The following is a 25,978-nucleotide window of genomic DNA, read 5'->3' as shown; positions in this document are numbered from 1 at the left end:
AGCTCCACAGAGACGGAAACATCTGCTGCAGCTTTTTGTCACTGCCTCTGCTCTGCCTCTCAGGTATGAAGCTGCTGCTCTTTCAGCTTCTCTTTGTGCTTGTGCAGCTTTCAGCAGCTTTCTTGAAGTCGCATAGAGTTTCCTGAAGTTTCGGGAATCTTGGAAAACTTCAAGCTGCTGGAGGTGAACGTGGCAGCGCTGCAGAGGAGTGTGTGTTTGTGTGAAGCTGCACAAGTCTCGGTTCAATTCTTCTCTGCAGAGCGGCTGTAATCATTAACATGTGAGCTTCACTGTGAGGTTAGAAAAGCAGCTGCGAGTGCTGACGGTGAACTTTAAACAACCCTCCAAACCTTTAATGAAGCTTTTTATACTTCATTAAAGTTCAGAAAAAGTAAAGGTTCTTCATTTTGAAGCCATCACAGATTCAGAGACTGTCACTCTGTGTATCTCTGCTTTTTCAGTCTCTGTTTACTTTGTGCTGATGATGATGAGGATTACAATGAAGGGAAACAGTTAAACACGCTCACAGTTTGTGGGAGACGGCTGCAGTTATTAACCCTGTCCGCCCTGGAGCTCCTGCCTCTCGTGATATCAGAGCTTTCTCTTGCTTTGGGTCCGTCTGAGGCCCCGGTTGGCATTTTGTTTGACTTTAAGTTTGCTCTTTTCACTCTTGGGTTATTTTGTGTCGTCGGCCTTTCTGAGTGCTATCGTCCTAACAGGAAATAAGAGAACGTTTAATGTTGATGTCATGAGCTCGTGTGTATCGGTTGGGTCACATCCATTCTAAGCTGGATAAACGTTCAGAGAGGATAAAGACATGAAACACTGTAAAAACGTCTGCAGGTCTTTTTTCTCAGGAATGTTTCTGAACTTGTGAATTTTATGCATCACAGTCACAGCTGATCAAAGTCCCTAAAGTTTGGTTTGCCTATCACCCCTCACATTTCCAGATGTTTCCAGATTTTTCCATCCATTTTATTGATTATCCTCAGTCAGCTGAAGCTCTTTCTCTCTCTTGCTCTCTCTTTTAGTCATGTTGTCCTTGGCCGCCCACTCGCTCTGTGTCAGGGCCACCGGTTACCAACAAAGCCTGCACTCCATAGCAACTGTCATCTCCGGGAACAAAACGTCCAAGTAAGTCTCAACCCACCAGAACGGCTTCTGAGTCCGTTAACTGTCTGACCTTTGACCCCAGCCCTGCGGCTGTGTGTGCAGAATAGTGAGGGAGAGACTGAAGAAGGAGGTGGAGAAGATGGCGAGTCAGTTCTCCGGGTTCAGACCGGGCCTGGTGGTCCTGCAGGTGAGAGCCTGAAGCGCCCCCTTCTGGATGGAGCGATACTTCAAACCGATTTTTTTCTAACAACCTCACAGTGACCTGATCAGGTCGTTCTCTGAGCTCCGCCATCATAACTCAGACTAGACTTTACCCGGGGCTGCTCTCTGCAGTTTACCTGTGCACACCTGTTGTCACCTGTCAACAAAAAGCAGCTTTGTTTTAGTGTTTGTGACCAGATGAAACCAGTCAACTGAACTTTGACCTCCACTCCCAGCTCAGGCTGGAGCTCCTGGTCCTCTCACACAAACACACAAACATGTGACTGCCTCCCATCTCGTTTCTGTTTACGGCAGAGCAGTGACCAGGTGACGTGTGCACCTCAATGATATAAATGACAGAACATTAGAAACACCTGTGACTGCTGAGTGCGTGGCCATCATTTTCAGTCTGTTTGTGAAAAATGGGACAAACCTCCAAAATCTTACAGCAGTTTAACCTGAGGGGACAAAAACGAGCGACCAAAAATCAAAGAAGTTCTGTCAGTAAAATTAAAAACACGAATGATGTAGAAATAAAAAGCCGCAAATAAGTCGGGAGCAGCTCAGGATCCTCCAGGAGGAAACAAACATGTCAGAGAATGAGAAGGATGCAGGATCCTGCAGGATGGCTATTTTTAACTGTATGTGTGTGTCACAGGTGGGAGACAGAGATGACTCTAACCTGTACATCAGCACCAAACTGAAGGCTGCAGCTGAGGTGACCAACATACACACACTCGTTTTCCTATCTTAGTGAAGACATGTAATTGACAATATTTTCCTTAGTTGCTTACCCTAACTGTTACGAACCATCTCTGCTAGGGGTTAAGGGAGGTAACATAAATGAGATTCTCACGGGGAAGATCGGAGTCGAAAATGTTTTATTACAAAAAAACTCAGAGAACTGAAAAATAATAGCAGCATTTACTACAAACAAACAAACAACCGAGGCAAAAACAACTTCCTCGCTTAAAGCTTCAACCAGTAGAAATCAAAATTAGCCCCATGGGCTGTAGCACAACTAACATTACTCAAGAGAATCTCAGTCGAGACAGGGATTTACAAACAAGGTTACCAGACAGAAGCACGCAGACTGCACACTCAGTTGAAAACAGCAGACCCAGAATGAATGTTCTTCAGCCTTTTAAATAGGGATGGGTACCGGTGTCCGGTGCCATGATGGCACCGGTTCTGACATAAACGGTAGTAACCAGACCGAAAAGCAGCGCACATTTCGGTGCTTTATTTCGGTGCGTTTTTTTCCTGAGCTGTGATACACTTTAGATTCTAGCCAATCATTTTACGTTTCCGAGGATAGTAGGCGGGGCCAGGTACGTAAGTTCTGTTAGAGCAGAGCTACAGATTAAAAATGTCCAAGGCGAAGCGGTCAAAAGTCTGGCTGTACTTCATAGCAAAAGATGCAAACTCAGCAGCCTGCAACAAGTGCTTTAAGCTGATGCTGTGATACTGTCAAAGGAGGTAACACCTCAAATCCGATGAAACACCTGGCGACGCATAGCGTTTTTTTTAAAAGCCCAGAAATGCGCCGTATTTGATAGCTTGCCGCGAGACCTCACACCGAGCACATCTACTGCCGGTGGGTTGCCTGTTATGCAACATCTCCCAAAAACACGAAGAGGAGAGTCCTGGCCCCTAGCCCTGCCAGTGTAGCAGAAATGATGACGGATGATGGTGGCAGCAGCCGTTCTTCTCTGCGTGAGTAGCTAATTTACGTTGAGTAGGCTAACCACGTTATTACATTAATGCATGTAAGGTGAGCTAGCAAACATCATCATAGCTACATGCAGCTGTCTTCTTGTTTGATGGCAGATACTCCCTTCACCCTGGCTAAAAAGGCTAAAATGACCAAAGAAAAAGTGGAAAACAGTTAAACATGAGAGGTTTTTGGACAAAGTTTGTGTTTTTTCCATTGTTTAAGCACTGCTTCCAGCCAAGAGTGATACCATATATGCCCCATAGCTGCAGAAAAGGCTAACATTGTTATCTTTTTACAAAAAACAGCTGAACATGAGAGGTTTTTGGACCAATTTTGTGTTCTCCATTCTTTAAGCACCGGTTTGAGCACCGGCACCGTTTCAAAAGTACCGATTTGGCACCGGTATCGGATAAAACCTAAACGATACCCATCCCTACTTTTAAAGATGCAAGTGTGCCCAATCAGTCACTGATTGGTCTAGCATCCCTCAGCTGGTCCAATAGACTTTCCCTGGAGGTGCAAGCCACAGGTTCCCAGGCAGCCAATTGTCTGAGTGTGTTGTCACACTCAAATTTGCTTGAAGGAAGTCTGGCTCACTTCTTCCAAGGCTAGGGGCCGTAACACTAACCTTAACCCTCAGCTTAAACCTCAGCCTCAACCTAACCATAACCTCTGGTCCTTCCGTACACACACATGCACACACACACACACACGCACACAGTGGGCTGATGCAGCTTCACTTTGTTTCCTGCAGGTTGGAATTGAAGCCAAACATATCCGGCTGCCGAACACAACCACGCAGGACGAGGTCTTCATGCATCATCTTCATCGTCATCATCTTTTCTCCGTGACGTGATCGAAGGTCTGATTGGTTCTTGTTTTCTGTCGCCCTGCAGGTGCTGCACAGCATCATGTCTGTGAACGAGAATGCGTGCGTACACGGTCTGATCGTGCAGCTGCCATTGGACTCCGCAAACTGCATTGACACTGAGTTCGTCACCAACGCTGTGTCCTCGCAAAAAGACGTAGATGGGTCAGTGAGCGCATCACTTCCTGTGTTCATCACCAAATACTCATCACTAACACTGTGTGTGTGTGTGTGTGTGTGTGTGTGTGCAGGCTGAGCTGCATTAATGCAGGTAAACTGTCTCGAGGAGATCTGAATGACTGCTTCATCCCCTGCACCCCCAACGCCTGCATGGAGCTCATCAGACAGACAGGTAGCGGAACACTGGGAACATTGGGAATTCTGAGAACATTCAGACTGCTGGGAACACTGAGAACATTTAGAACAGTGGGAACATTGGGAATTCTGAGAACATTCAGAAAACTGGGAACATTGGGAATACTGAGAACATTCAGAACACTGGGAACACTGAGAACATTCAGCACACTAGAAACACTGGGAACATTGGGAATTCTGAGAACATTCAGAAAGCTGGGACTATTGGCAACACCGAGAACATTCAGAACATTGGGAACACTGTGAACATTATGTCATTCGTTGAAAGTGGCGGATGCGTCTCCTGGGGATAAACGGTGGTTAGGTGTAAAGACCTGCTGCAGACACATAATTGTAACCACATGATTGTAAATCTGAAATCATGTGTTTGTTGTTCATCAGACATACAAACATCATCACTGACAGTTCCAGTAAACACCTTTGCCTGTGACTTCCTGTACCTGTGCAGGCGTGTTTGTGGCGGGGAAGCATGCGGTGGTTATTGGTCGCAGTAAAATCGTTGGCGCTCCGATGCACGACCTGCTGCTGTGGAACCATGCCACTGTGACCACCTGCCACTCAAAGACACCTGACCTACCTGAGCAGGTAACAACATGCAGATACGAAATAAATCATGAAATGAATAAAAGCTAACCTAAAAAGCAAAATTAAAAAGTTAAAATTCAAACAAAATCACCTTTAAAATCAAACAGAACAGATTGCCTCCATCACTCAAACACTTCTTGCGTCTGCAGGTGGGCCGGGCTGATATCCTAGTGGTGGGGGCCGGCAGAGCAGAGATGGTGAGAGGAGAGTGGGTGAAGGAGGGTGCCGTGGTCATTGACTGTGGAATTAACCATGTCCCCGGTATCAGCATCCCCTTACGCTTATTGACTTCCTTTTTCCAGCCAGCAGCTTGTTTTTTTTTTCTTTTCTTTTAACCAATCAGAAGCAGGATTGTTTCCACAGGAACCCCAGCTGGGTGGAAACAATCCTGCGAGTGAATCAATCCTAAAATGATCTGCAGTGGAAAATATAAACCAATGACCAAGTTTAGCTCTGAGCTTTAAAACTGTAATTCTTTAAAATGATTCACTCTGTGACCTTTGACCCCTGCTACAGATGAGACAAGGCCCAGTGGTAAGCGAGTGGTTGGAGACGTTCACTACTCCTCCGCCAGTCAGAGAGCAGGATACATCACACCTGTTCCAGGAGGGGTGGGGCCAATGACGGTGGCCATGCTCATGGAGGTATTTATTTTATTTTATTTTATTTATTTATGTTTTTATTTTTGTTTTACTTTTCAGTCTCATCAGATTTTACTCTTTTACTTTTGAGCATTACATACTTTTATTTTTTATCAAATTCAAATGAAATCAAATCATTTTAGATGCATGAATGACAAAAACTTAAAACAGGTTAAATGATCTCCTCATAAGAGCTCTTTCATCCAATCAGACACAGCTTTTGTGGTTCTGTACATTACCACAATTAATTTTAAAGGAAACAAGTCAGATCCAGTTGAAGTGTAGACTTTCAGCTTTAAGTTGGGTTGAACAAAAAGATTGCATAAAAAGGCGATAAATATTTTTTAACACAATTCCTTCATTTCAGGGGCTCAGACGTAATCTGACAAATTAAATAAGTGAAAATAAAATATTCATTTCTAACTTGGTTGAAAACTTATTGCTGGCACTGACAACCTGAAGTCATGGACATCATGAAGTGAAATGCTCGGTTGGGTTAAGATCAGCTAACTGACTTGGTAATTCATGAATTTTCCACTTTGCTTTAATAAACTCCTGGATTTTGACTGTATTTTTGGGTTATTGTCCATCTGTATTATGAAACACTGTCCAATCAACTGGACTTCATTTAGCTGGATTTGAGCAGACAGTTTGTCTCTGAACACCTCAGAAATCATTTAGCTGCTTCAGTCCTGTGTCATATCATCAATAAACACTAGTGTCCCAGTGCCACTGGCAGCCATCACACTGCCTCCATTGTGTTTTAATCAGAATCAGAATAGTTTAATCATCCCTAAGGAAATTATGTTGGTTGCAACCACTTCAAGACAATAACAGTAACAGGCTGAACTAAATTAAATAATACAATATTTTAGAACAAAATATAAGAAATAGGTCCAATATATACAAATATGACTTTTACAGGAGGAAATTGTGCAAAATGTGTGCATGATGTAGTATGCTTTGGATCATGAGCTGTTCGGCACCGTCTCCCCACCTTTTTCTTAAACTCATCTGTCCAAAGAATGTTTTTCCTGAACTGTGCTGGCTTTTTTAGATGTTTTTCTGCAAAGTCCAGTTTAACCTTTCTATTCATGAGGCTTACAAGTCGCTTGCACCCTGCACTGAACTCTCTGTATTTACTTTCATGCAGTCTTCTCTTTATGGTAGACTTGGATATCCGTACTTTTACCTCCTGGAGAGTGTTATTCACGTGGTTGGCTGTTGTGAAGGGGTTTCTCTTCAATGATTCTGTAATCATCCACCACTGTTGCCTTCCGTGGATGTCCAGGTCTTTTTGCATTGTTCACCAGTGCTTTTTTTCTTTCTCGGCATGTACCAAAACTGTAGATTTTGCCACTCCTAATATTGTATTCTCTAATGTTTTTATTCTGTTTTCACAATTTAAAGATGGCTTGTTTCACGTGTATGGAGAGCTCCTTTGACTGCATGTTTTCTGCTCAAGAAAAATCTTCCAAATGCAAGCACCGCACCTCAAATAAACTCCAGGTCTTTTATCTGCTTAATTGATAATGACATGAAGGAGTTGCCCACACCTTCCCATGAAATAGCCTTTTAGTCAACTGTCCAATTACTTTTTATTTTAAAAACAAGTTGGCACATGTTGAGGAGCTGATACTCCTAAACCCATCATCCAATTTGAATGTGGATACGCTCAAATGAAAGCTGAGGGTATCCACATTATGTCCATGTTCGTCATATAACTATAATTGGAATATGTTTCAGTAAACAGGCAAAAAAAAAACTCTTTTTTGTGTCAGTGGCCAAATATATATGGACCTGACTGTATGCTATATGTGCAGAACAAAGTGAAAACAGTAGAAAACATGGAGCCTGATGGTCTAAGATTTAATAGGTACAAAAGAAAATTGTCTGCATATCGGCTGATCTAGTTCAGTTGAAAATGTAAGCAGCAACTTGGGAAACAAACACACAAATCTGAGGAGTTTCGAAAATGGGGAAATGGGGTGAAAATGGGGGTGGTCTTAAAATCGGAAGATTGGGAGTGTTGGCAGGTCTGACGGTTAATCGGTTCCTATTGTGGTTTTTCTTTAATCGGTTCCTATTGTGGTTTTTCTTTGTTTCAGAATACGGTGCAGAGTGCTCAGCGCTTCCTCCTGAAGTTGAGGAGATGAAACATCGACACTGACGGGTAAAACTCGGCTCAAACTTTCAAATTCCAACCAGGGTTTCCTCTAAATTCATCAGAACTAATTTATTGTCATGATCAGTTTTTGTCACTGAAGGACACTCTGCAACCAAAAAAACTGCACATGTATAAATGATTAAATGTATTTTTGTTTGGGTTCTTATAACTGACAGTTTCTTCACTTTGTTTGTATCCCTGTAGGCAGACAGCTGTGGACAGGTGAACAGCTCATACACAGAGATGACATCGTCAGAATGAAAGCAGAAACACTTCTTGTTTCAGAGGCTGAACTCGTCCGTATTTTTTCTTTTGTCTTAATTTTTTTCTGTAATTTATTTCCTGATCTGAGAGATTTCTGACGTCTGTCAAAGTTTGACTGTGACTCCAGCAGGACCTCAGAGTTCAGACGCACTGAGCTCGATGAGGCTGTGGGTGCTGCGCTTTCCTGCAGTATTAAACCAGGTGTAAGTACATGCCCAGCATTTATTTATTTTCATTCTTTTGTTACTTTGATTTTTAAATAGTAAAAATCTTTTACCTTCTTGTATAAAAAAATCTCTGACAGTAACAGTTTCTGTACTTTCAGTTTAAAAGAAGTGATGGATAAGAACTCCGTGGGGCTTTTATTGTGAAAAGCTGCAACTTTGACTCAATTGAGCTTCATATGAACATCCTTGCATTCAAGGATGTTCATATGAAGCTCAATTGAGTCAAAGTTGCAAAACAGCTACCTCCTGTTTCAACAGATAGCTAACGGTTTTTCCTTTTAAGGAGTTGTTATTGAATTCTATATATGCCACGCCTGTTGTTGTTTGAGTATAAATAAAGGATGTACTGAGAGCCCCGCGCGATTCCTCTGTGACACACACACAGTGCACACGTTGGTGCAGAGATCGTGTCGGGGCATCGCCCATGTACATGTAAAAATCTTTGAGTCTGTGTTTCTTGCCTCCTAAGAGGTTTCTCCGCACAGAAATTACAATTAATACTGTCACAACCCGGCTCAAAGGAAGTGACAAGCAAGTGGGAGACCACACACAGGCTTTTAAACATTGTAAGATATATTTAATGAAAATAAGGTGAAGCAACTTCAACACAATTTAAAGGACAAAACAGCCATAACTGAAGCCTCAAATGAACTTGATGGGTGCCAGACGGAGAGAGTCAAGGTGTCTTTATACATTGGGACTGGCCTTCTTAGGTGTGCTGCATCTATAATTTGGTCAGCTCCACCTACCTGCAAGAAACAGGTAACAGAAAAACCAAAACACAAGGCCAGCCCACTGGCTGTCACAATACTTTAACAATTCTGTTTTGCAGTGTTAGTCAGTAAGTGACTGGCTGCTCCCGTATGGGATTAGAACGATGCCATCTTATCCCATAGTCCAGCCAATAATGTGATTCACATTCGTATATACACAGCTAATCAACGTCGTTGGCAGGCTATGACAGCGTCCTTATGTGCCGACACCAGTGTTTTAGCTAGCAAAGCGGCGTGGCTGATGTGGAGTGAAGCCACGTTAATGACAACGCGTACAACCATTGGAGATGTGAGCAGGACAGATGGAACAATTGACGGAAAAAATGTGGACTTTATACCAGTTTTTAAATTGTGTTGATAGGTCACGTAAAACCAGAGTTATGATAAAAAATATCTGCAATGTTTGTTTTTTTCCTGAATACTATCATTGTTTATATTTACTGCAGGAAGAAACGGTAAAAACTGTGTTTTATAAGGAAAACACTCTCCGCCTGTGAGCAAAAACAAAACCAAAAAACTCCCACCCTTTCCTATTGGTGGGAAAATGTACCATGTCGACCAATCAAAAACTGATATGGCAACATGGCATTTAGTTGTTTAGGAAGGGGGAAGTTTTAGGAATGACAGCAATGTTTTGAGATGTGAGAGATTTGCGACGTTTAGCGAAAATCTTGTGTAGTTAGTGTGTAGTGTAGTCAATAATTCTGTTGTGTGTGACAGAACAATGAGGCAACTACTGAATGTTACAGGTGGTACAGGAGTGATACATCTCCTGTTGTCAGGCCTGCAGGTATCAGGCTGTTGTTCTCCTTTATCTCATAGTGGACAGAAATACATTTTTGGAGTGGCACAAATAATTTGTGTGGCATCAAATTTGATGCAGAACAGCTGATTGTTCTGTAAATAGTTTGAAATGTTTATTTAAAAAAACGCTTTGGCTGCATTTTTAGGTAAACAGCTGAAAAAAACTTTGTTGTTTGCAAAACTCAGTTACTTTTTTTGAAGGAGTAACTATATAATTAATTGCCCAACATTTGTCATTACATACTGTATTTTGCAGACTGGGCATTACAGGACTCAGAGCTGTGATAGCAAGTCAGAGCTTTATAAAAAAAAAAAAAGAAAGCCGTGTTTTCAAAATTGGAGTTATTTTTACTTCCAATAGTGTTAACATACTACACAGGTCATGAATAACATTTTTTTTTTAAATTTTCATTGTAAGTCGGCTAAAGCAGTTAATTAAAAGTAGACTAACATAAATGTAAATGCTGTAATTTGATTATTTTAATAAACCATGTAACTTGGATGGATTCGATGCTGGCGTGACCACAGTGCACACGTCTGCTGTTGCTCACAGTGGTCCAAGGGACTGCTCAGGGAGTTTGTGTGTTCCCTCAGACACATGAAAAATTAGAGGGAACATTGCCGAAGAGTAAACTTTCAAAAGTAAGTACTGAATATTATGTCACTTATTTATGTGCGAATGTTTAATAATGAAGAACATTAAAACATTACTGTTGGCCACATGTCGGCAAAGTTATGTGACATTAGTGATGCTAGTACTTGCAGTGTTAACTTGGTTTTAAAGCCTTTACTTTATACGCCGTTCAATAGTTGGCCTTAATCTTACAGAGAATGTGATGATTTTATGGATAATTAAAGTCAGTCATATATCCACAAACACAACAAGCTGAAAGTCAGTGATGCTGCTCGGTTTGCAGTCCTGAATATCACGGCACAAGCAGGATCCACTGCACTGTTAATGTTAGTTATGTTATATTGCTGCCTCTGTTCGGTGGTGTCGAGCCAAATGGACTTTAACTTATGTTTGAACGAACTGATGGTTCACTCGTTAAGCTGATAGAAAGATGCTTTAATCACAGGAGTCACACATGTGTCCACTGTACCATCTGGGAACTCTTCTTGTTTAGTACTCGTAATAACACATACTCTAAATCCTCCTGTTTGTAGCAGTGTATACACCTGAGACTGTCACCTGTCTGTCTGTCCTGCACTCTCTCTTCTTTTCTTTCTCTCTGATTGTGTAATAAAAGTCTGAACATGTATTTATAAGTCACACTTGTGTTTGAATGCTGCAGCTTATCACACATTTGATTTCCATGTGTGACAACTGCAAGTGTCCAGAGTGAGGACAGACTGAGGGACCCACTGCTGCACATCATCTGTGAGGCTTTGCACCCCTGATGATCCACCAGGACAAACTCAGCAGTGTGTGAGGAAGAAGAGGAGGAAGAGCCAGCAGCAGCTGACAGATGGAGAGAATAGACAGACTGTTCCCTGTTTGTGAAGGACTGCTAGAAAAGTTTAAAATAACTGTCTGTCCTGAATCCGTCTTATTAGGTAATGTTCAAATAATTTTATCATTCCAGTGTTTTCAGTGTGGGAGAAAGTACTCAGGGCCTTCAAGTTACACACTATGAAAGGCAGCAACAAGTTTAATACTCAGAAACCTAAAGTATGTATCAGCAGCAGAATGGAGCTAAAAATAAATGTTTGTTTCAGTTCTATGAAGCTTTGAGTATTTTGGATTAGTAGTACTGCTGTGTTTGTTGCATCATATTGTTGTAATTGTTTATATGCTTTATATATTCTGAGGTAAGTTGATCTACAGTGTTACATCATATTCTATAAGGATGTTATGTGTTTGTATACTTTCTGCCCAGTTTGACCCATTTAGCAGAAGTCAGCCTGTTTAAGGCTCTGATATCTGTTCTGTATGACTTAAAGCAGTTATGACATGGTCTGATTTTCTCACCCAATAAAGGAATATTTAATATATCAGTCTACTCTTCATTTTATCAGAAACAGTTTTCACAGCTCCTACATTTTCTTTTAGCACATATATGTAGGCATTGAGCCAAATGTAATAATGCCAACAAATTAAACGAACAATATTTGTCTCTTATATATAATACATCTGTACATACACTGTCAAAGATACTTGTCTTTGAGTGAAGATTTAAGGTGATGGGAAATACAAATAACTGCAACTTGAATCTTTGACCCAGAGTTCACGCTCACTGCTGTAATATATCCTGTAATTTATATATATGTATATGTATATATATATATATATATATATATATATATATATACATACATACACAGTGGGGCAAAAAAGTATTTAGTCAGCCACCGATTGTGCAAGTTCCTCGTGGAGCCCCAGATCGAGGGAGATTATCAGTGGTCTTGTATGTCTTCCATTTTCTGATGATTGCTCCCACAGTTGATTTTTTCACACCAAGCTGCTTGCCTATTGTAGATTCACTCTTCCCAGTCTGGTGCAGGTCTACAATGCTTTTCCTGGTGTCCTTCGAAAGCTCTTTGGTCTTGGCCATGGCGGAGTTTGGAGTCTGACTGTTTGAGGCTGTGGACAGGGGTCTTTTATACAGATGATGAGTTCAAACAGGTGCCATTCATACAGGTAACGAGTGGGGGACAGAAAAGCTTCTTACAGAAGACGTTACAGGTCTGTGAGAGCCAGAGATTTTCCTTGTTTGAGCTGACCAAATACTTATTTTCCACCCTGATTTACGAATAAATTCTTTACAAATCCTACCATGTGGATTCATGGATTTTTTTTTCACATTCTGTCTCTCACAGTTGAAGTGTACCTCTGGTGCAAATTACTGACCTCTGTCATCATTTTAGGTGGGGGAACTTGCACAATCGGTGGCTGACTAAATACTTTTTTGCCCCACTGTGTATATATATATATATATATATATATATATATATATATATATATATATATATATATCATAATAATTATCATAATAATCTGACAATAAATATAATATTGGCTATATTATATTTACATTACCAAAGTGAGATGACTTTAGTCTCATGAACAACATTAGCTAATTGTTATATATAAAACACCCAGCACGCCCCTGCGGGCGGTTTATCCTTCGAGCTCGGGTCCTCTACCAGAGGCCTGGGAGCTTGAGGGTCCTGCGCAGTATCTTAGCTGTTCCCAGGACTGCGCTCTTCTGGACAGAGATCTCCGATGTTATTCCCGGGATCTGCTGGAGCCACTCGCCTAGCTTGGGGGTCACCGCACCTAGTGCTCCGATTACCACGGGGACCACCGTTACCTTCACCCTCCACATCCTCTCGAGCTCTTCTCTGAGCCCTTGGTATTTCTCCAGCTTCTCATGTTATATATATATATATATATATATATATATATATATATATATATATATATATATATATATATATATATATCATAATAATCTGAGGATATATTACAGCAGTGAGCTTGAACTCTGTGTCAAAGATTCAAGTTGCAGTCATTTATATTTCCTATTACCAAAGTGAGATGACTTCAGTCTCATGAACAACATGAGTAAATTGTTATTTACTAGCTAATCTTAAAATGACTGTTCACTACAGAAATTAAGCCCAACAATCATGTTTTTACAGTCCCATGGTCTCAGCCTCAGATACTCAACAAATTAAAGTGATCTCATCAGGGGCGATTCTAGGATTAGGGCTTTGGGAGTGCTGAGCACCCAGAGAACTGCCCAGCCAGGCAAGATAAACTTTACACGTCACCATGAGACTTCTGGAATAAAAAAAAATACATATCCAGGGCTCTAGAGTGCGACCAATTTGGTCGCAAATGCGACCAAATTTTTCAGTGGTGCGACTAAAAATAAATATTTGGTCGCACAGGTGCGACCAACTGTTCCGGTAACAAAAAAAAAATCTCTGTAACTCTCCGTGTGGTCAACAACAGACACACATTATGCCCCTATCGTGGACTAAACCAATCAGAGATAGTCAGGGGCGGGACCTCTCTGATTGGCCGTGGTCCAGTTGAAAGTGCAGGTGGAAGAGAGAGGTGAGTAGCTTGAATAAAGCGATATCAATTCATTAACGGATTCCACACAAAGACCTAAACACGGAGCGGACCCAACACATCAGAATCAGCTTCGTCTTTCTCGGCTTTCTCACCCGACGGCCTGAACACGGACACGCTGTCGGAGCTTAGCGATTCTTCGGGTCCGCGCTGTGTTTACGTCTTTTTGCGCTGATTCTGAGCTGCAGGTTTTGCCTCTCTCCAACCAAAATTCACCGAGCCTGCAGCAAAAGAAGCAGCAAACTGCGCTTCACATTTGATCAATGTCGTCATGAATTCCCTCTGACTTTTGCTGTTTTGCTTCCACCACGATAAAAATCACACTTCCTGCACAGCTCTCTCTCTCTCTGTACTTCAGGAACAGTTTCCCGTCTCAAATCTGTTTTCTGCATTATTCATTCGCTTATTACCCACCAGTCTAGCGTTGTTTACAGCGCTTTTTCTTTTTTCACTTAAATGACCTCGGACAAGAAAGCCTAATTTCTGCTGTTCAATACTGAAGAAATTTAAATTTCTTAAAATTATGCAAAATTGCAGAATATTTTTAAGGTTATCTGCTATAAAAAGCCAGACCAGGAAAATCTCCTTCATGTTTTCCTGTGTTTTATTCTCAGTTACTTTCACACAAAGGCATCTGCTGTGATTTTCACAATTCTGATGAAGTCTCATGTGTATCAGTACTGATAAATGATCAGAATTATAATATTTCTGACTGTCTGAGGCTAAATTGAATCAAATCAGGACTTTGAGAACCGGAATTGAATGGATTATAGAAATCAGTGATGATACTCAGCCCTAGTGAGCAGCCTAGGCCTGAGAGAAGTGGATGTACTGTAGCTGTGGGTAATAAGAAAAGATGAAAAGAACTATTGATAACTTTTTTGTTAAGTTAAGGCCTGATCTGTCTGAAATTCATAGCCAGTGCTCTGACACGGTGCCATCAATATTTGAATGCTGAAAAAGCACAGTGTATCCAGAAAACACATTATATGCTGCAGTAAATGCACTGCCCAAGTGTCCCCTCTCCCCACGGCCTTTCAGCAGCAGACAGCAGCAAACAGGTCGTCAGAGGAGTCCAAGATGATGATTAAGTTTTTAACATTTTCTACAATATTGACAAAGCACTTTAAGCACAAGTTTGTTAGTTAATAATTTAGAAATTAATATTGTCTGTATAGACTTCCCCCCCCAAAGAAAGTGCACATGTAAAACTGCGGTGTTAAGCGATGCGGTTGAAAAATTTGAGTGCGCCTAACTTTTGTGCCGGTACGCCTAAATTTTTAAAGTTAGGCGTACCGGTGCGCCCATGTCAAAAAGTTAGTCTAGAGCCCTGATATCCTAACCTTAATTACTGGGGGAGGATAATGAATGATGCTCATAGTGAGTAAAAAGTCAACAGTAATAATACAGATACATAAAAAAAAAACCTCCTCCCAAAGCAGAATAAATTATTACAAAATATTGATAAAAAAAACTATAAAAATGGAGGCAACTTTGCCTGTGGTAGAATGTATCAAATGTATGAAAAAATCTTTACTGCAGATACTAATTTTATGTTGTAAGATTTATGAGTGTCATGCTTTCATCGTGGTACTTGGGAGAGCTTGACATTTTCTCAGGTGGTACACACTGTAAAAAATTTGAGAAACACTGATAAGGTAGGTGTATGTGTGCTTTTGGAAAACATTTAAAGCTGCTGTACAGAATCTTTGAAACAAGTTAGCTTAAAACATTTTTAGAATATAAACAGAGCATCTGCTTCTCTTTACAGCTCCTCACTCCACCAGGGCTGTTTGGCACTTTCTGATAGTGTGCAAATGTGATCTACGTACTGCGGCAGTCATACAGACAACTGGACGGTCCAAAAGTTGGCCTACCTATTACTGGCTGAGGTTTCAGTAGAGTTGTGACTGAACCACACATCAGTGGGTTTTGGTCAGTGGGTTTTGGTCAGTGGTTGTTCATCAATGGTCATGAGAATCTGCATAATTAAGATTAAGGAACTGACCTCCCAGCCCATTGTTCCTTAGGTGAGCTGGTTTCAGTCATTATGCAAATCAAATCACTTTTATTGTCACATCACATGTGCAGGTACATTGGTACAGCACATGTGAGTGAAATTCTTGTGTGCGAGCTTCACAGGCAACAGAGTTGTGCAAAATACAATAATGTAAACAAGCAAAATACAAGAATGGCTACATCTGAAACTAATAAATATATGTACAATATATAATAGTATATGCATTTCTGGATGTGTATACTAAATATTTTTCTACGTGTGTGTGTGTGTGTGTGTGTGTGTGTGTGTGTGTGTGTGTGTGTGTGTGTGTGTGTGTGTGTGTGTGTGTACACATATTTTACAAATTAAATAGAGTAAACAATAAATAAAATATATAAAAATATACAGAGTTGAGACATGTGCAAAACAGTGGCATTACTGTACAGTATGGAGTGCAAAATGTTGAAGTTCTAGTTGTGAGGGTGAGGTGTCTATGATGTGTTCAGCAGTCTGATGGCCTGATGGAAGAAGCTGTCTCTCAGTCTGCTGGTACGGGACCGGATGCTGCAGAACCTCCTTCCTGATGGAAGTAGTCTGAACAGTTTATGGCTGGGGTGACTGGAGTCCTTGATGATCCTCCCCGCTTTCCTCAGGCACCGCTTCCTGTAGATGTCTTGAAGGGAGGGAAACTCACCTCCAATTATCCGTTCAGAGCACCGCACTACTCGCTGGAGAGCTTTGCAGTTGTAGGCGGTGCTGTTGCCATACCAGGTGGTGATGCATCCAGTGAGGATGCTCTCAATGGCACAGTGATAGAAGGTCCTGAGGATGCGGGGGCTCATGCCGAATCTTTTCAGTCTCCTGAGAAAGAAGAGGCGCTGCTGCGCCTTCTTCACTGTTTTGTTTGTGTGTACTGGCCACGTAAGATCCTCAGCCAGATGTACACCAAGGAACCGGAAGCTGCTCACTCTCTCCACAGCAGCGCCGTTGATGGTGATGGGGGTGTGTACTTCTCTGCACCTCCGGAAGTCCACTATCAACTCCTTTGTCTTTGCGACGTTGAGGGTGAGATGGTTGTCTTGACACCAGTGGGTCAGGGCGCTGACCTCCTCCCTGTAAGCCGTCTCATCACCGTTGGTGATAAGACCCACCACTGTAGTGTCGTCCGCAAACTTCACAATGATGTTGGAGCTGTTAGTGGCTGTGCAGTCGTAGGTGTAGAGTGAGTACAGGAGAGGGCTCAGTACACACCCCTGTGGAGCACCAGTGTTCAGTGTGACGGGGGATGAGGTGATGCTGCCCAGTCTGACCACTTGGCGTCTGTCAGACAGGAAGCTAAGGATCCAGCTGCAGAGGGAGCTGCTCAGTCCTAGATCCTGCACTTTTTGAGACTGATCCAACATTATTCTTGAGAGACAGATCATTTGATTTTACACTTTTACCTGAATGTGGCTCCTTTTTTGAATAAACTTCCTTATATCCATTATGAACCTGGCTGTCGCTCTGTACACACACACACACACACACACACACACACACACACACACACACACACACACACACACACACACACACAACAGGAGTTATAAGGCTAATGGGCATTCACTCAGTTAGCTAGTTAGTATCCATTTCAAACAGGACAGTGGTAACAACAGTAGGTTACGGACAATTTTAAGTTTTAGATTTTAAATAGGCTATATACATTTCAGTGGGAGCAACAGGACAGTCAGATGTTGCTGATTTTACTACAGAGTAGGGCGGATTGTAGGGTAGCAAACATCGACGGAAAAGTTTTCAAAACTGCAGGTTACCTGGTGTAATGTTTTTCAGCTAAAAAGAAACATGGTCTGACTCCTACCTAACTATATAAAGAGTAACTGAAGGTTAAATGCAGCTAACATGTCCAGGCACTTACACCTCCGCTCTGCTGCGTCTCAGCCACAATCGCTCTGGCAGCAAGGGCAGTGTTGCCAACTCCTCAGTAAGGAAAATCGCTATTGGTTGTCCTAAAAGTCGCTAGAAGTCGCTCAATGATGTCATCGCCTAATTTGCATAATTGGTCATGCTAATAATTGTAACCTACATTGTTGGAGAGAGAAATAACATCGTGGAAGAGACAACGTGAGTAAAAAACGTCCTAAATGCATTTAGAATTTATTTAGAACTACAAATTTAATTTATTTTAGCAATTATTGTTTTTTTTAATGTCACAATTCCAATTCGCACAGATGGCTCATCTGCTCACAGACCAGAGGAGGTGAGAAAATGCATTTTTAAGGAGCTCCATTCATCCTCGAGTTCACATGGTGAGAATGGTTATATGTTTATGTCCTCATAAAAGAAACCAAAGAGCTCATCATTTGACCTTCAGTACAGAGTTTAGCTCATTAGTCTCTGCTCTTTTGTGATGTCACTTCCAGCTGCTCTGACCTCTAAATAGCCTTTTCTTCCTCTCAGTCTGCTTTCTGATTCAAACACTCACCTGTCTACGCCTGAGCTCATTACATCAGCTGGTCTTGACCTTTGGCCACGCCCTCTGGTTTTTTTACACCTCTTTTCTGTGATTGTCCTTTCCTTGTAGAAATCATTTCTAAACCGTGGCTTTAAGAAGAGATGCGAAGTTTCTAAGAGGAGGAAGATCATATTTATTTAAACCATCACTACAACTGAAAAGCAGAACATGTGACTTTATACAGAGCAATAATTCATGAGCAGAGCCTAAGGTGGCGAGAGAACTGAGTTGTGACTCTCAGGTAGAAAGGTAACCTTTATCTAGTTGATCCAGAGAAAAACGGACTCTGTATGATCATTCAGCTGTTGATCTCCTCCTCCAGATGTTGATCCCTTCCTGCAGGTGTTGATCTCCTTCTGCACGTGATCCATCATGGCTTGTCAGCGTCTTCGTGTCATCTTTTAGCTCCAGTTTGTTCTCCGCCTGACATAAAGTTCTGCGCAGACACTCACTCGGGTATGCAGCGCCTCCTCCCTATATCTGCCTCCTCCCCGTCCTCAGCATGGTCTCGCTGGACACAGTTTGCGGTGCTCTGTTGTTCTCTGGTCAGCTGATCCACAGCGGCATTCACGGCAGCTCGGACCAGCGTGTAAGCCATCTGAAGCAGCTGCTGCTCGCTGTGGTCAAAACCGAGGAGGTGGAGGATAAGCTGGATAAGGTGGGGATAAGGTGAGGAAGAGCTGCCCTCCCAGCACTCCTCCTCCTCTTCCTCCTCCCTCTCCTGGGGGCAGAGCTCAATTCGAATGAACGGACCGTTTGCCGGTGCCTGAAGGGAGGAGGAGAAGGTCTGGAATGAGCTCTGAAGCTTCTTATGGAGGAATGACCCAGCGTCCGCAGAGTCACTGAAAACCTTGAGTGGTCTCCCCACGGTGATGTCATCGACCTCACCAACTCTTTGGAAGGTCTCTGGTCGATGTTCCTTCACCTCCTCATACATTTCTCCTGCTGCTGGTTCTCCTGGATTCCCAGTTGCAGCTCGATCCTGTGCCGCCTCCACGCTAGTCTCCACTATGACAGTTTCCTGAACAGTGTCCGTCTGAGCCACTCCCACCGCCACCATGTCTTCCTGTGGGCGCCTATTTCTTCCTCTGATGAAGAACCTGTGCAGCTTTTTCTGGGCCTCCCCCTGCACCTCCTCCCTCTGCTGGTATGATGAATTCCTGGACTTCCTGAACTTTGGCCATGCCCTCTTGTTAGCTCTCTTGTCTTGTGACTGAGGCTCCACCTCTGAATCGTGCTGCTGCTCTGGTTGTTTCTCGACTTTCTTCTGTATACTTCTGATGCAAATGAGCTCCGAGGAGAACCTCCTCCACCACCTGCACCTCCTCCTGTTTCTGCAGTGCCCCCTGCAGGTTCCTGTGGGTGGGGGCCTCTCCCTCCAATCCACTGAATTTTTTGAGGTCAGCTCCTCTTTCAACTGTGGTGTCTGAATGTCTCACCGTGGTTTCATTTTCCACCACCTCCAGTGGCTCCTCCCCCTCACTCCTGCTCCGGGTTTTTCCTAGCAGCAGCATGTTCAGAGGACCCCTTAGCTTCCTTTTCAGGCTGACGCTCTCCGCTCGCCCCACGTTTTCTCCGCCCTTCATTGCCATTGAAGGAAAATGTTTCCTGAAAGCGTCTGTCAAACCCTGCACATAGATTCATCAGCAGCAGGTTATTAAAGTCACACACACACACACACACACACACACACACACACACACAAACAGACACACTGAATCCTGAATTAGATTATACAGTCAGTATTTGGGGAAATTAAATTATTTTAAAGATCAATGACTGAGTAACAGCTGAGACGCTGTGCTGCTGGGGTTAACTGTCTATCACAGCTGAGTGGGGTGAAGGTGTGAGGAGCGAACATCAGCTGACCATCCACAGGTAGGTCCGGGCGCTCACCTGATTCTTCTTCCACCTCCTTGGGTGAACCAAGGAGGGTGAACAACCCAAAGCTGTTGCGTGAGGCGACAAAAACAAGTCTGACCCATGAAACTGAGGGGACAAGAAGGAGGCCTGTGAGGAGCTGTCCTGCTGCTCCTCTGGCTCACCTCCACCTCTGAGGAGTTCAGCCATCATCGCCTGCTTGAGGTGAGTCAGTGCAATTCAGGTACACCCTCACAGACACTTCCAGTTGGCCTCAGACTCCAAGTGTTTACATCATGACAGGAAGTTTCTCCAAGATGGCGCCACGTATGGATGCCCTGGTGCTTCAGTGCGTTACTTCTGTTTTGTTTTTGTGCATAACTTCTGTGTCTGGGCACTCCTCTGGATATTCTTACACCAGAGAAAAGCTTCTTAACTACAGGACTACAACACCTGTGGATTTACTTCCGATATTTGTCACATCTGCGGCAGATTTACTGGAGACTCTGATCAGGAAAGTGAGACGCTGAAGGAGAGGAAAGCGAACCGGCGCTCTCGTGCGTCTGAGGAGACGCGGACTGCGAACTGCTCTTCCTGGGATCTTCCTTTCCAACGTACGCTCACTCAGGAATAAGATGGACGAGCTGGCCCTGATGAGAAGCATGAACAGAGACTTAGCCTCCTCCTGTGTCTTATGTTTTACGGAGTCATGGCTCTGTGAGGACATCCCGGACTGTGCTCTCAAGCTGGAGGGTTTTCATCTGCTGCATGCGGACCGGCAGGCCTCTCTCTCTGGTAAGACCACAGGTGGAGGTGTCTGCTTCTACATTAATAGTGGCTGGTGCACAGATGTAACAGTGATTGCTCAGCACTGCTCTTCCTCTCTGGAATACCTTTTTATTCACTGCAAACCGTTTTTTCTCCGCGGGACTTTGCTTCATTCATCTTGGCCGCTGTTTACATCCCGCCAGATGTGGATGTGCAGGCAGCTCAGTGCGCACTCACGGAGCAGATACTGCACATGGAGCGGACATTCCCGGACTCTCTCATCTTTGCTCTTGGGGACTTTAACAAAGCCAATCTGAGCCATGAGCTTCCGAAATATAAGCAGTATATTAAATGCCCGACCAGAGAGGAGGGGACATTAGACCATTGTTACAGCACGATCAGCGGGGCCTATCGTGCGGTGCCCCGCGCTTCACTCGGACTTTCTGACCACGTCATGATCCACCTGATCCCCGTGTACAGACAGAGGCTGAAGCTCTCCAAACCTGTCGTGAGGACTAAAAAACTGTGGAGCAACGAGGCTGTGGAGGAGCTTCGCACGTGTTTGGAGTCTACAGACTGGGACACAATGAAGGCTGCTTCTAACAGCTTGGACGAGTTTACGGACACTTTCACCTCCTATATCCACTTCTGTGAGGACAGCATTGTGCCATCACGCACCAGGGTGAGGTATAACAATGACAAACCCTGGTTTACTCCTAAACTCAAAAAGGTGTGGCTGGAAAAGAGAAAGGTGTTCAGAAGCGGAAACAGGGACTGCTACAAAGAGGCCAAGTACAGGTTCACTAAAGAAGTGGACGTTGCTAAACATCAGCACTCTGAGAAGATGCAGCAGCAGATCTCAGCCTCTGTGTGGAAAGGTTTTAGGAATATCACCAACTACAAGCCTAAAACCCCCCACTCCACTGATGACTTGCTCTTGGCCAACACCCTTAACGACGTTTACTGCCGTTTTGACGAGCCATCAGGCAGCCTTCACACCTCCAACGGCCCCAACAAAAGAGACACTTTGGACACTCGTTCCCCCACCTCTCCCCCCTCCACAGAGCCATCACCACCTTCAAACACTTCACCTACAACACCCCCCTCCTCACCCCACACAAAGGAGGATTTCACACCACCTCCTCCTACCACTACTCTTCATATTCATGAAGCAGATGTGAGGAAGCAGTTTAAGAATTTGAATGCTCGAAAATCTCCTGGCCCAGACGGTGTGTCTCCTGCCACCCTCAGACACTGTGCAAACGAGCTGGCCCCGGTGTTTTCTGGCATTTTCAACTCCTCACTGCAGGCATGTCATGTGCCTGCCTGCTTCAAGTCCTCTACCATAATCCTTGTCCCCAAGAAACCTAGGATCACTGGACTAAATGACTACAGACCTGTGGCTCTGACATCTGTGGTCATGAAGTCATTTGAGCGCCTGGTTCTCTCCTACCTTAAGACCCTCACGGCCCCCCTCCTGGACCCCCTGCAGTTTGCATACAGAGCCAACAGGTCTGTAGATGCCGCCATCAACATGGCTCTACACTTCATCCTGCAGCATCTGGACTCCCCAGGAACCTACGCCAGGATCCTGTTTGTGGACTTCAGCTCTGCCTTCAACACCATCCTTCCAGACCATCTCCGAGGCAAGCTTTCCCAGATGAATGTGCCTGATCCCATCTGCCGGTGGATCACTGACTTCCTGACGGACAGGAAGCAGCATGTGAGGCTGGGAAAGAATGTCTCGGACTCCCGGACCATCAGCACCGGCTCCCCTCAGGGCTGTGTTCTTTCTCCTCTGCTCTTCTCCCCGTACACCAACTGCTGCACCTCCACCCACCAGTCTGTCAAGCTAATCAAGTTTGCAGATGACACCACCGTTATTGGACTCATCTCAGACGGGGATGAGTCTGCCTACAGGAGGGAGGTTGAACGTCTGGTGTCCTGGTGCAGCCACAACAACCTGGTGCTGAATGCCCAGAAGACAGTGGAGATTATTGTGGACTTCAGGAAGCACACAGCCCCACTCCCCCCCATCATCCTGACTGACACCCCCATCACCTCTGTGGACTCGTTCCGCTTCCTGGGTACCACCATCACCCAGGACCTGAAGTGGGAGCCCACCATCACCTCCGTCATTAAGAAAGCCCAGCAGAGGATGTACTTCCTGAGGCAGCTGAAGAAATTCAACCTGCCAACACGGACGATGATGCAATTCTACACTGCAATCATCGAGTCCATCCTCACCCCCTCCATCACCGTGTGGTACGCTGGAGCCACTATCAGGGACAAACAGAGACTGCAGCGTGTTGTGCGCTCTGCTGAGAAGGTGATTGGCTGCAGACTCCCATCTCTGCAGGACCTGTACACCTCCAGGACACTGGGGCGTGCATCTCGGATCTCAGCTGACCCTTCTCACCCTGGACACAATCTGTTTGACTTGCTCCCCTCAGGCAGGAGGCTCCGGTCCATTCGCACCAGAACCTCTCGCCATAAGAACAGTTTCTTCCCCTCTGCTGTTGGACACATGAACAATAACCGTATGACTGTTCCCACCACTAACACATGACCCTACGCTGTGTTCACTGCATCATTCCATGTTTGCACTGATCACCACCTGCATTCATGTATATATCTATCTACTTAGCACTTTTAATTCTTATTCTTATTTTTATTTTTATATCTATTTAAGCGTTTATGACAGTATGTTTGCACTAAGCACTGCAGCAATTTCCTAATGTTGTAAACCTGCTCAACATTTGGCAATAAAACCCTTTCTGATTCTGATTCTGAAGTTCCAGTCAGCTGATCACTCTTCAATAACCTGCTGCCTCCAAAATAAACTTCCTCTTCCTCTAATGGAAACCACCTGCTGGCTGATGACATCATCAGGCATGCAGTGATGATATCATCAGGCAGGTATGAACATGAAAGAACATGATGAATGAACAGATGAGTTCTCACCTGGGTGCTTCCTGCTGATCGGATCTGTTTCTCTCGGATTCATCAGGAAACACCGAGCACATCTCTCTCCTCACTGCCACCAGCACTGTGCCTCCCCAACCACACTGATTGATGCTTTTTTCTTTTACACAAATTGCTTCTTTGATAAAGCGATGGTACGTGGGCGGGGGAGGGGGAAGGAAACAGAAGCTTTCGTGTCCTGTAATCAGGTTTGTGTCATCAGGAGGTCCAATCACCAAATAGCTCTGTATAACGATGCCTGCACGTGTTTGTCCATAGACACGGTGTCAGTAAAGTTTTCAATAAACACACAACTCTTAAACAGGTGAGTCATAGAAGCATCCTCCCTCCGTACCGGTGTCATGAATGAGGAAAGAGACCAATCAGTTTGTTTCAGGTTGTATGCATGACTCAGCCCTGCCTCTGCTGGACACCAGAGGAACTGCAGGTGTGGGGCTGCATCCTCTTCCCTAAAACCCCTTCTATAACATACGTGTTTCCTTCTACTTCTCCGAACATCTGCTGGACATTCAACACCGAAACACACGACTGTAGCAGCATGGCTGCTACACCTTACTGTAATCACATTACAGTTACTATTACTAGTGTGACACTGGTTCTTCAGGAATCTGAAACAGTATTAAAATAAAGGTTTAACAAAACACAAAGACTTGATGAAACGTGACTGCAGAGTAACATCACTGTCACATCCAGTTTCACTTAATGGCAGCAGAGTTTGACTCTTTAAACGTTTCAGTCAGCTGATGGTTTTAGAGCAGCATTACCATCACAATGGAAATGACAGAAACCATGGAGACCTGAACAACATCACACTTAAAAACATCCAAGGTGAGTTTCATCAGCTTTTTGTGATTTCAAACAGTTAAAATGCTTCTGGAGCTGTTTTCAAACTGCTTTATTTTGACAGGATGTACTGCTACTGAAGTACTTCCTGTTACAAACACGAATGTTCATCTGTGTTTGATGATGATGGGAAGAAAAGCTCAGCATTTTACCTGCAATTAGCAGTCTGCACTAATCCTGAACAAGACACTTTAATGAGGAACCTGCAGAGAGCACAAAGCCACACATCATATGAAACAGGAAATAACAATGAAAAGATGAACTGAAAGGAGAAATACTGAGTTTAAACATGAGGAGATGCTCACTTTGTTTAAGGGATTGATTGATTGATCAGCGTTTCAGTTGTGATTGATATCTAAGGCTCAGGTGAGAAGTCACCATCTCCAAACAGCCGCAGAGCGAAGTCATCGAGTCCATCAGCTGTTCAGACCCGTTTCAGTCACACTGTGGCACCGCATCATTGATCCTTGATCAGTTACTGATCTGCCACAAGCTCTCTGTAAGAATACATCCATCTGTTGCCAAGCAACAGCACGCTGACCAATCAGATCACCTGACAGGTGAGTGCCAAGAGACTGTCAGGAACCTTCATTCAGTCCTTCACTGAGGCAAAGTATTCTGCAAAACAGACTGCATCTTGTGTCGCCCTGACAGTAAGGAGTGTGATCAAATCTGTGGCATCACCTTTGACCCCGTAACGATGCGGACTGATGAAAAATCTATTTTTATTTTTAAAATCTCGAGTCAAAGCAGTTAAACTGGAGTCTGAATTTTCCCACAATGCCTCTCTGCTCACCTGGCTGCTAAGCTCTCTGTTGACTCCTGCAGGTCAGATTCTGGCAGGGCACAAAGAATGCTCTTCTGCAGACCAATCAGCAATCAATCAGTACGCAGCAAACTCAATAATCACCTCTGTGATAAACAGCTGATGTCACCAACAGGTTACTCTGGTTAATCAATAATCAATCTCAGTATTGGTTGATCGGTATTAGGGCTGGACTGAAAATCTGGTATACCGGGCATTTTCCCACTGTGCTGATGCATGTTTGGGCTGCTGCTAACTGCTAACAGCTGAAGTGTGTTGCATGCTGCGGTGCAACCCAGCAACATCCACGCCGAGCCGATTAAAACATGTTCCAAAATCAATAATAAAAAAGAATGAAAAGCACACACGAGAGCTTTGATCTGATTA

General features: G+C 43.7%; 1 protein-coding gene across 1 annotated transcript; it reads left to right on the top strand.

Annotated features, from left to right (window-relative positions):
- On the top strand, window positions 1–8,315 carry LOC146652870 (C-1-tetrahydrofolate synthase, cytoplasmic-like). The gene is made up of 12 exons (XM_085381413.1): window positions 1–63; window positions 1,032–1,134; window positions 1,216–1,300; window positions 1,973–2,032; window positions 3,786–3,839; window positions 3,928–4,064; window positions 4,151–4,251; window positions 4,723–4,859; window positions 5,009–5,120; window positions 5,376–5,503; window positions 7,609–7,673; window positions 7,872–8,315. The coding sequence occupies exons 2-11, from the start codon at window positions 1,034–1,036 to the stop codon at window positions 7,654–7,656; spliced, it is 963 nt and encodes a 320-aa protein (XP_085237539.1). The 5' UTR covers window positions 1–63; window positions 1,032–1,033; the 3' UTR covers window positions 7,657–7,673; window positions 7,872–8,315.
- Window positions 8,316–25,978: the final 17,663 nt, after the last annotated feature.

Source organism: Rhamphochromis longiceps, linkage group LG15, assembly GCF_057381845.1.
Source record: "Rhamphochromis longiceps isolate RC_006_pf linkage group LG15, R_longiceps_female_GT1.1, whole genome shotgun sequence".
NCBI classification, from domain to species: domain Eukaryota; kingdom Metazoa; phylum Chordata; class Actinopteri; order Cichliformes; family Cichlidae; genus Rhamphochromis; species Rhamphochromis longiceps.
The sequence above is the reverse complement of the archived record's forward strand: the minus strand, read 5'-3'. Positions and strand labels throughout refer to the sequence as shown.

Bases quoted from the DNA above. Each gene is read 5' to 3' on its own strand.
- LOC146652870 (XM_085381413.1), top strand. From the start codon at position 1,034: ATGTTGTCCTTGGCCGCCCACTCGCTCTGTGTCAGGGCCACCGGTTAC. The intron at 2,033-3,785 runs GTGACCAACATA...TGTTTCCTGCAG, and splicing joins AACTGAAGGCTGCAGCTGAG to GTTGGAATTGAAGCCAAACA. The intron at 4,860-5,008 runs GTAACAACATGC...TTGCGTCTGCAG, and splicing joins CACCTGACCTACCTGAGCAG to GTGGGCCGGGCTGATATCCT.